At 43.5% G+C, this 11,359-nt stretch overlaps 1 protein-coding gene across 2 annotated transcripts; it reads right to left on the bottom strand.

Moving 5' to 3' along the window:
- Positions 1-236: 236 nt before the first annotated feature.
- LOC112051464 (DNA polymerase I) lies at positions 237-11,029 on the bottom strand. 2 transcript variants are annotated; one of them, XM_052884162.1, is made up of 13 exons: positions 10,585-11,025; positions 10,416-10,494; positions 8,330-9,451; positions 8,096-8,212; positions 7,901-8,024; positions 7,178-7,412; positions 6,291-6,532; positions 3,759-3,889; positions 2,886-2,995; positions 2,263-2,595; positions 1,593-1,766; positions 1,366-1,509; positions 237-490 (listed from the first exon to the last, which is right to left on the bottom strand). In XM_052884162.1, exons 1-13 carry the CDS (start codon positions 10,697-10,699, stop codon positions 375-377), a joined length of 3,042 nt encoding a protein of 1,013 aa, XP_052740122.1. In that variant the 5' UTR covers positions 10,700-11,025; the 3' UTR covers positions 237-374. The 2 variants fall into 2 exon arrangements, 1 of the variants encoding a protein (XP_052740122.1); XR_008251235.1 differs by having other exon boundaries at positions 352-490; positions 772-1,509; positions 10,585-11,029.
- Positions 11,030-11,359: the final 330 nt, after the last annotated feature.

Genomic DNA, 11,359 nt, shown 5'->3' with positions numbered 1-11,359 from the left:
GAAGTCACAGGCATTAGCTAATAGTACGTATTATATGCACGAGCCAAACTGGGAACCTACTTTTTCATTATTGGTGAAAAACTGAAAACTTAATGAAAAAGTAGGTTCCCACTTTTGCTCGTTTTTAAGCGATATATTTTATCGAATGAAACAAATGAAAATGAACTGTTTAATAAAGTAGGTAACTTACCTATCAGATATATCCAGAAATGTAAAAAAAATAAGCAGTCTTTAATTTTTTTCTATTTAATTATTTTATATAACAAAGCTTGCTATGATGGTCGCGTTTCTTCATTAATACTTAACGATATAAATGTTTTTTTTTATATAATAATATAAAACTCCTGGCTTGTTCGGAACAAGATGCAGCGCCGCTAGTGCAGCGGGAAGTCCTCCATCTCCCCCCAGTTGTGGCCGCGGTACAGCGCGACGGGCAGCGCCGGCAGCCCCCACGCTTGGCCGCAGCTCTCCATCGCACGCTTGATGAGCACTGCAAACGTGCACACGTTACTTGCTTGTACTTAGGCTTGCGTCTAGGTACATACGTGCGTGTGTTCTAGAGCTCGGACAGGTACTCATAGATAGTAAAGTTAAGTACGGTAGGCAACTGTACACTTTGGACCATGCTGACTTTGGGATAAGGATGATGATGATGATGCAGAGGTGCCCCGACCATCAATTGTCCAAGTACCTATAAATGTAGGAGCGGCACCAGCTCGTCGTGTGTCTGCAGCGGCCGCGCCTAGTGCAAGAGAGTGCAGCGTGTGTCACCGGCCGCAGTGTGCAGCAGCGGCAGCGGCACCTCCCACACCAGCTCGTCGTGTGTCTGCAGCGGCCGCGCCTAGTGCAAGAGAGTGCAGCGTGTGTCACCGGCCGCAGTGTGCAGCAGCGGCAGCGGCACCTCCCACACCAGCTCGTCGTGTGTCTGCAGCGGCCGCGCCTAGTGCAAGAGAGTGCAGCGTGTGTCACCGGCCGCAGTGTGCAGCAGCGGCAGCGGCACCTCCCACACCAGCTCGTCGTGTGTCTGCAGCGGCCGCGCCTAGTGCAAGAGAGTGCAGCGTGTGTCACCGGCCGCAGTGTGCAGCAGCGCCAGCGGCACCTCCCACACCAGCTCGTCGTGTGTCTGCAGCGGCCGCGCCTAGTGCAAGAGAGTGCAGCGTGTGTCACCGGCCGCAGTGTGCAGCAGCGGCAGCGGCACCTCCCACACCAGCTCGTCGTGTGTCTGCAGCGGCCGCGCCTAGTGCAAGAGAGTGCAGCGTGTGTCACCGGCCGCAGTGTGCAGCAGCGGCAGCGGCACCTCCCACACCAGCTCGTCGTGTGTCTGCAGCGGCCGCGCCTAGTGCAAGAGAGTGCAGCGTGTGTCACCGGCCGCAGTGTGCAGCAGCGGCAGCGGCACCTCCCACACCAGCTCGTCGTGTATCTGCAGCAGCAGGCGCGCCTCCACGCCCTCCCGACGCAACACCTCCGAGCACCGGATCATCGCCATCTTGCACAGGTCTGCTGCGGTGCCTGCCGCATGGAAACAAAAGAAATAGCAAAAGTAAATAGAACATTACTGTTAGTGTTGATGTTCTCCTGCCCTGCGCGCTCACCTTGCACCACAAAGTTGACGGCCTGCCGCTCGGCGTGCGCCCTGCGCGCGCTGTCGGCGCTGGCGATGTCGGCGAAGGAGCGCGCGCGGCCGGCGGCGGTGGCGAGGCGGCCGGCCTGCGCCGCGCAGCGCGCCACCACCGCGCGCCCGAAGCTCTTCAGCGCGGGGAATGTTCCTGTTCGCGGCAGCACGTGTGGAGCTCACGTAACTTACGAACACGAACTGGCGTACAGTGTACTAGCTCAAGTTCATCTTGCTAGGTGTGTGCGCATGATATGAAACTGACCTAATAGCCATTATGTTTTTTCTATTAGCGATTTAAGTTGGGAGATTCTTAGTAGCAGCTTGTACATTTATGTATTCTGTGGTAGAGCAGGAGTTGAGTATGATAGTGTAAATTATTAGACCCTCATTGCACACGTCTGAGTATTTAGGAGAGTGAATACTATGACAAAACTGAGTTTTAAATGAGTTAGTGTTAGATAAACTTGGGCGCTAACTATATGGTCCTCTTATGAAGACTCTCCAGTCACCTAAATGCTTTATGTTCTCTGGGTCCCAAGGTGCTGGAATGTCGATTCCCAGGGGTCAAAACCGCGTTGCTTGGAAGTCAGCTCCTAATCGGCTGATATTTAATGATGATGGGATTGTAACGCGTGTGTATACGCAACTGTTGAAGCTGGACACGATGGAGAGCACTTGGTCGTAGTCGAGCTGCAGGATCTCCGCGAGCTTCCTGGTGCCGGCGCCGTACAGGCTGGCGTACACGAGGCGCTTGGTGCGCTCGCGGTCCTGCGCCGACACGGCGGCGGGCGGCTCGCCGCGCCAGCGCGCCGCCAGCTCGCGGAACAGGTCGGCGCCGGCCAGCGCGGCCTGCAGCGCCGCGTCCCCCGCCGCCCGCGCGAACACGCGGCACTCCACGTGCCGGAAGTCCGCCGCCAGCAGCGCGCAGCCCGCGCGCGCCACGTACACCGAGCGGAACCGCACCGCCGGCGGCGCAGCGTCTGAGCCGTTGGATACATACACCACTTACATCACCTCATCTTAGGTACGCCGGTTCATTGTCCGGAGACCACACCGTGTCCAAAGGATGTGGAATAGATATGGCTATCGTAAGTACAAAATAAATATAGTTTTCTTTCAATAGGCTTAACATTTGAGACTGTCTCAAAAAGAACTCCTTACCTAATGTCTATTATCATTATTCCTAGCCCGTAATTACTTCTCAAAATTGATCCAAAAGTACAAATCTTTTACAAAAAATATTGATACTCGTAGCTACTTAACTGTATACCTGCATGGTCACGGTCGGGGAACAGTTCCAGGTTAAACGGCGTCTTCGGTATGGCCTGCACGTTGGGGTTGTTGGAGGCGATGCGGCCCGTGGCGGCCGCCGACTGCTCCCTACACCGACACGGGAACTTAATGTCAACTTTTGCTTCATTCAAAAGGTACTATTATTTAATGTCTGTTTCAAATTTTGACACGTGAACTTTTTACCTCGGCAGCGGGTGCGGCCGATGTGTACTTATCAGCTAATGTCGTACCAGGTAGGTTTGACGACGTGGTCGCGGACGTGCTGCGCGATGTGTGTCAGCTGATGTCGTACCAGGTAGGTTTGACGACGTGGTCGCGGACGTGCTGCGCGATGTGTGTCAGCTGATGTCGTACCAGGTAGGTTTGACGACGTGGTCGCGGACGTGCTGCGCGATGTGTGTCAGCTGATGTCGTACCAGGTAGGTTTGACGACGTGGTCGCGGACGTGCTGCGCGATGTGTACCAGCTGATGTCGTACCAGGTAGGTTTGACGACGTGGTCGCGGACGTGCTGCGCGATGTGTGTCAGCTGATGTCGTACCAGGTAGGTTTGACGACGTGGTCGCGGACGTGCTGCGCGATGTGTGTCAGCTGATGTCGTACCAGGTAGGTTTGACGACGTGGTCGCGGACGTGCTGCGCGATGTGTACCAGCTGATGTCGTACCAGGTAGGTTTGACGACGTGGTCGCGGACGTGCTGCGCGATGTGTGTCAGCTGATGTCGTACCAGGTAGGTTTGACGACGTGGTCGCGGACGTGCTGCGCGATGTGTGTCAGCTGATGTCGTACCAGGTAGGTTTGACGACGTGGTCGCGGACGTGCTGCGCGATGTGTACCAGCTGATGTCGTACCAGGTAGGTTTGACGACGTGGTCGCGGACGTGCTGCGCGATGCCCGCGAGGAAGGTGGCGTGCGCCTTGTGCAGGTGGCGGTACTCCAGGATCAGCCTCGGCAGCGGGTGCGCGTCGATTAGCGGACGCAACTGCTCGGTAGAGACATATACCAATCACCATATATCTATACTAATATTATAAAGAGGGAAAGTTTGTAAGTTTGTCACATTTTTTAAATGGGGTAATCTTCAGAACTACTGGTCCGATTTTAAAAATTCTTTCACCAGTAGAATGCTACATTATCGGGGAGTGCTATAGGCTATATTTTATATTGGTATCATATATATTAGCCGAGTTATCACAGTTTTTGTCATACAGGTAGGACTGAAAATCCTCTTAAACAGACTTATTCGCATGCGCTGCCTTAACTATTGTCTATAAAAATTTTAATAAAAAAAATTCAACCGACTTCCAACTCAAAAAATAACTTTAACTAAAAAGCAAAAAATAACATCCTACCTATGTGCTACCTTCTGATGAGTTTGAAGGCGGTGCCAAGCCAGTGATGTTTTAATTAAATACGTTTAAACTACAAAATTTCTGTGGTTATTCCAGAAACAGCTTTAATTAAAACACGAAACTGGCTTGGCACCGCCTTCAAACTGATCAGAAGGTAGCACATAGGTAGGATGTTATTTTTTGCTTTTTAGTTAAAGTTATTTTTTGAGTTGGAAGTCGGTTGAATTTTTTTTATTAAAATTTTTATTTTTTTATTTTTAGTGTTAGCATACCCACTGCGTGTGTACAGTCACAACCTATCTAAGTGGAAAGTTCTCATCAATACAAATTTATCAAGTCCAAACACAAGGTAGCTACTGTGAACCGTCGAGGAGTTCTCTTCACTGTCCCTCGTCTTCATCATCAGACCCTTAATACAGTCACAATCCATCTAGGTGGTAAGTTCTCATCAATACAAATTTATCAAGTCCAAACACAAGGTAGCTACTGTGAACCGTCGAGGAGTTCTCTGCACTGTCCCTCGTCTTCATCACCAGACCCTTAATACAGTCACATTCTAGGTGGAATGTTCTCATCAATACAAATTTATCAAGTCCAAACACAAGGTAGCTACTGTGAAACGTCGAGGAGTTCTCTTCACTGTCCCTCGTCTTCATCACCAGACCCTTAATACAGTCACAACCTATATAGGTGGAAAGTACTCATCAATACAAATTAATCAAGCCCAAACAAAAGGTGACTGCTGTAAATCCTTGACGAGTTCCATCGTCTGTGTTTCGGCTCCATCATCAGACCAACTCCAAACCTTCACAAAGTTGTAGTGGTTTAAAATACCTTATGGAAACACTAACAAACGTACTAGCCGTCTCTACAACTTTCGAAAGTTCCCCTCAATTTCTCCAGGATGCCATCATCAGATCCTGACATGAAAAAAATGGGACCACCCTGGAAGTAAACCCTACAAAACGAAAAAAGAATTTTCAAAATCGGTCCATAATTGACGGAATTATCGCTGGACATACATAAAAAAAAAAAAAAAAAACATACATACAGCCGAACGTAGAACCTCCTCCTTTTTGGAAGTCGGTTAAAAATTGAAATTAATGTATGGAGACTTTATGTATCTTTAAAAGTTCTACAAAAAAGTCCGCGACACCATATATCTATCTTCTATTTATTAGCAGATATAGTACCTTTTGTGTTTTAAAAATTATTAATTTTATATACTTAGGTTTACGTCATTATCAATACTACTAAACTTTAATCCTTATTAAAATAAATTATTTAATAATCACAAGGATATTATGGAGATAACATTTGCCCTTTACAGTATGTTAATAATACAAATAGTTTCGGAGATAATACAAAAAGACGCAGAAATTCCGCTATATGACGCCCGGCGCTTTCATTTACGTAGTTCCCGTTCCCGTGTGAATATGGGGATCAAACATAGCCTATGACACTCGCAAATAACGTAGCTTTCTATTGGTAAAACAATTTTCCAAATCGGTCCAGTAGATCCAGAGATTACCTCCTACAACCACACGAACTTTACCTCTTTATATTATTAGCATAGAAGTCTCTATTTCTCTTGGTCATACCACCATGACTCTCGAAGGACTGGACCGATTTTGCTAAGGGTAGGAGTAAGATAGAGAAGTTACAGGGTAGGGTAGGGTACGGGTAGGGATGCGTAGGGGTAGGCGTGAGATAGGGGTACGGGTGGGATAGGGGTAGGAAAGGGGTAGGGTACGGGGAGGGTAGGGGTAGGATGGGGGTAGGGTATAGCTAAGGTAGGGGTAGGGTAGGGGTAGGGTAGGGTAGATGTAGGGTTGGGGTAGTGGTAGGGTAGGGGTAGGGTAGGGTAGGGGTAGGGTAGGGTAGGGGTAGTAGTAAAGTTGACATCGAAATTTACGCGGACGAAGTCGCGGGCGTCCGCTAGTTATATCATAGATTGATATCAATAGTTTAAAATACTAAACAGATAAATCTGAACCCAGTTATTTTAGCAGACTGAATGCGTACTCTTACCATTGCTTCTGAAGTAGACTTGGCGCCCTTGCCGATCGTCTCCCGTATCTTGAGGTTGGCGGCGCTGTCGAGCCGCAGCTCGTCGTACAGCAGCGCCCGCACCTGCGCCGCCGAGTTGACGTTGAACTGCCTGCCGGCCGCCGCGTGACAGCGCCGCTCGGTGCGCTGCATGCGCGTCAGCAGCAGGTCCTCCATCCGCTTCAACTGCGTCTCGTCCACGGATATACCGTGGTGTTCCATGCCTGCCGTTGGTAACAAATGACGATCTCTCTGGCGCAGTTGGTAGTCCTGTGGCTCTCAACAGAGACATCCTTGGCTCGATTTCCATTCGGGTCATTTGAGGATTTTGTATTTTCTAAATTGGCTCATATGTGGCTTGGTTAGTTACTGCCACGGGCAGCGTAGCGTGCTTTGGGTGGGCCCTGTATCAAAATTAGTCGGGGGCCCCAAATGTAGGGTAAAGAATTCTCAAAAAACAATGCTCGCATAAATAAATATGACAGTGAATGTATAATGTTTCCAACTTTTAGGATGCACGCTTAATAAACCGCTTTTTTTAATTTATGATTTTTCCCGGGAGGCACTAGATTATGTGATTAGGGATTACTTTACTAATTTTTGCTTTCACACTTAAGGGGCCCTTGTAGTCTGCTATTACGTACGTATTGCTGTTACGACGAGGATTTGAGACAATGCAAGAACCATCCATCACCCACCACAGCTCACAACGCGATCTTAACTGACAAATACATATCTACCGGTAATCATAGACGTAGCCACTACAAGCATTGAACATTTTGTCTCTAAAATATAGACAATGAGTAGGTATCTGTCTCGTATTATGATAAAGAAAAAACAATTAGGTAAATGATGCGATGAAAATATACCTGCAATCACAGGTACAATTTTCATTTCAATATCAGTGAAGACCGTCCAAAGACTGCGATCTAGTAGTATATTCTTTAATTTGGTCGAGCACTCCCTCAGAAGTGTCATGTACCAGGCGGCCTTCTGCAGAGCGCATTCTGTGGCGACGGTATACTCGGCGCTGTGGCCCAGAAGCTTCTGTGCTTCAGAGAAACACTCCGGCGGCTCGTCGGGGTTTATCAGGCTACAGCCGATCTATAGGAATTCGTATTTTAATGTAAACTACCGAGTGCCGCGTGATTAAATTTTTGTATCCTGACATTTATAATTTAAAATTGAATGCGGCACAAGTTCGCACGAGCTTTCGTAAAGAAAGGATTAAATAACAGTGACGGTGTCAGCACTTCAGCAGGTATCAGTATTACGCAATAACCTAAATACAACATTTTTTCAAATCGTAAGTTTATTTGATCCTTAGGTACAATAGTTTAAAATCCAAACGAACTTATATTGCAATAATTTGTTATGCATACAATGCATGGTTAACAACGTGACGTCATTCTATATCCAATATGGCGTCATATCTAAGATAGCGTACAAGTTATTTTTATATAGGTACCTAATGAAAGGGTTTGATGAATAATTAGAAAAATTAAGTGACTCTAAGTCTAATCCAACATGGCGGCATATCTAAGATGGCGAACGAGTTATGCAAACAGCATAAAGTACAAGTCTACTTTTACCTTGGCGTCGACGATTTTCAAGTTTTCTGGTACGTAGTTGTACTGGCTCGCTAAATACACCAGAATACTTTTTGCATCAAAGCTTATTAACGTGCTGCTTGAAAGTATTCGGCCCAAAGCCTTGCTAAAAAATACACCTGCATTAAAAATTACAATAAAATTAATAATCTTTCAAAAAGGTTAAAATCGACTTACGTAATACCGTCTACAAAATCTTCTATGTAGAAGAAAGTATCTTGCAAACAGAGCATCATTCCTTCCGGGGAACAAGTGTCGTCCGTATGTTGACTATTCAGCTGATTGAAGCCATTGCTGTTACAAAATGTATAAGATTTTTTTTATCTAAAGAACGAATTCTTTCAAAAACTTAGGCGAAGAAACAAAAATCTAATTACTCTATGACAAAAATAGATGTTTATTTTCTCTTACCTATAAACCAATGTAATTACACATTCGTCTTCATCGATCAATTCTAGTTCCCTCGAAACTGCGCTGACATCCATGAGACTATTAATTATAACCACTTTGTAAGATATTTCTTTTACTGGTATCAGTGATTTTATCGGCGCTACAAATTTAGGTTTTTTATCTTTAACTAATTTAGTAGTGGACTCTTTTATTGGCTTAATCACATTAGGTTTCTTTTTTTTGTTATCTATTTTAGCGACGGGTTCTTCTATTGGTTGAACGACTGCAGGAGCATCATCCATATTGCTAATTAGATCGTTCTCGGTGCTCTTTCCGTCACTGTCGTGGATCTTAGGTTTCTTATATTTCATGACTCCATCTTTATTAGCAAGTTGTGCTTGTATACTTCGTTTATTCTTATTTTCTTTTTTTATTATTTTGGTTGTTTCTAAAGGATGATTCTTCAATTCTTCATCATTAAAATTCGTTTTGACGTTACTGTTTTGTGGGATTTGAACACTTTCAACGCACTCTTCGTTCACTGTATTCGCTGCATCAACATCATCCAACCAATTTTTAATAGTGGTTGTGTATTTTTCTTTACGATAGGAAACTTTATCGTTAGCTTTCTTAGAAACGTTCGATTTCACTTTTTCGTTTTGAGATTTACCATTTTTTGCCTTGCACGTTGCTTTCTCAGTCATTGTTGTATTATTATTCATATGTTCAAGTTTACCTTTTGCAATAGTATCAACTACTTCTAAAAGATTTTCCTTATTTAATGTTTCTTTGCGCTTGTCAATATAATCTGGTTTGTCGAGACAATCAAACATATCGGCATCGAACATGTTATTCCAGGATATATCGTCAGATTTGTTATCCACTACTTCATAGGCTATAGATTCTTTAACTACTGTATGTTGTTGGATATTTTGTGAATTGAAATCAAAATAAGGAACATCTGATGTACAAACAATATCAGGTATTCCGCGTATGTTATCATAAGGTGATTGTAACAGAGAGTTCGATGAAGGCACTGGTATAGAATTGTTATTGTTTTGGTTCGTGATGTTATAAAATCTGGTTTCGTTAGCACCGTCATTAATAATTGGACAAGTTTTTGGAGTTTCATAGGTATTATAACTAAAAAACGAGATACAATTTACGTTAAATGCAGTTTTGTGTATTTTATGTAACAAATATTAAATTTTTGGAGATAATACAAAAACTAAAAATTAACTATGATATGTAAATAAATAAAATTAAAAATAATTAAAAATCGATGCCGTGCCGATGAGCCCTTTCATACGATGTGGGTGACGTATGAAATAGATTCATCTACACAAACAAAAACAGATTTTTAATTATTGACCAATTTGTGGCCCGTCGTACCTTGGCTACACTCGTGTCTCGTACCTTGACCCTGTTTTTTGTGATTCAATTGCAAATATGTTTATTGTTTTAGATTTTTCCCTATACTTGTAATTTAAGACGAAATCACATTAACTGATAAGTTTAATGTTTTCACAACTACTAGGGACTGTAGACCGGAGTGTTGTGGTTCTATTTTCAACTGAATACCTCCACGCCACGCGCTCTGGAGCTATACGGAGCGCGAGATAAACCCCGTACCCAAACATTATAATAGAGACATGTCATTAGCGCTTCAAAACTGAGGCTAACAAAAGCGGCTAATTGACTGCATTTCATCGAGACGCGTAAACAACGTAGGTTATTTAAACAAATAATACCTAAATAAATATACATATAGGTACAATATCGTGTTGTGGGTTCAGTAAGTTTAAAAACTGTATATTCATACATAAATATTTTATGGAATTTACGAAAGAATTAGCTAAGTTCAGCTCACTTTTCGCGGTGATTTTGTAGGCATGTCTATAATTTGAAATGTCGTTGCCCGTATTTGAGTAATGGCACAGAATACATATTAAGTACAAGTAATGGTACTTGTCACGTATTCATCTGTGTAGAGTTTGTTAGAGGTAGACGAAATGATCACGTCATGTTAGGCAAGGCTTGCTTGGCGGCGGATCGGAGGCCTTCCTAAGCTTGAGCTGTATTGCTAAAAAAATAAAACCTTACAAACCTCAATACTCTTTCGTTTTGACGTCCAAACTGCCTTGGTACATTTACATTATGCTTGGGACCATTGTTAATTTTTCGTTCTAAAATAAAAATATTTCTTTCTTTTAATACAATTTTGTACACAGGTATATTTATTCTTAGGTAGGTACTTTAGTTATTTGACTGCGTACCGTTCTTTAATTTCAGCATAGTAGCCAGCACCTTTCGTCCATACGGAGATACTCGTAAATGTCGTTCGCATTTCAACAGTTGTTTAACGTTACTTATATTCGTTCTTTCGTCCATATCTTTTTAGTTTTTAGAATCAGCTTTTGTTCAGCCTCGCGAAATATGTTACTCTGATAAAATGAAATGAACTAAAAAGATTTGTTGGTGTTTTATTTCCCGCCTTAAATTTTACGGATGTTGTTATCTATGGTATATATGTGTGATGGTGATGCTCAATTTTTCTATAGAACCTTTTTGTGTCCGCTGAAATCGCATGAAACCATTCTTATTTCTTGTAGAATAAATTTTAAATTTTATTCCCTGTCACGCTTGTAATACTTTTCGTAAAAATGTATCACACAATATTTATAGTCGCTGTAAAATATACATTAAACTTACTGCAGATAGGGAATTATACTTCAATTGGGTAGATGGAAACACCAGTTGTATATATGCGTTTAATTCTGGTATTATTTTCGTAGAAATGCGCATACGAAATAACCTTTTATCTATGATATCTATGGAAATATTATCTATGTATCTAAGGAAATTACTAATTTTTTCATTGTATGAAATAATATGAATCTGTGCCTAACGTCAAGTCAACGGTCAACCCATTGACAAGTAACGACCATAGACTAAATTAGTGACAGCGAGAGCGAGACATAACAACAAAATGCTTAGACCATTAATAACTGGACGCGGTTCGCACCCAAATTCACCAACAAAAAGTCTGTC

The sequence above is a fragment of the Bicyclus anynana genome, chromosome 11, assembly GCF_947172395.1.
Source record: "Bicyclus anynana chromosome 11, ilBicAnyn1.1, whole genome shotgun sequence".
NCBI classification, from domain to species: Eukaryota; Metazoa; Arthropoda; class Insecta; order Lepidoptera; family Nymphalidae; genus Bicyclus; species Bicyclus anynana.
This window is presented reverse-complemented; position numbering and strand designations above follow the sequence as displayed.

What these genes read in the sequence shown, in the direction of transcription:
- LOC112051464 (XM_052884162.1), bottom strand. Translation starts at nt 10,699, where the DNA reads ATGGACGAAAGAACGAATATAAGTAACGTTAAACAACTGTTGAAATGC. An exon ending in TGAAAATCGTCGACGCCAAG is followed by an intron (nt 7,413 to 7,900) that starts GTAAAAGTAGAC and finishes GAATTCCTATAG; the next exon opens with ATCGGCTGTAGCCTGATAAA. An exon ending in AGTCTACTTCAGAAGCAATG is followed by an intron (nt 3,890 to 6,290) that starts GTAAGAGTACGC and finishes TCTACCGAGCAG; the next exon opens with TTGCGTCCGCTAATCGACGC.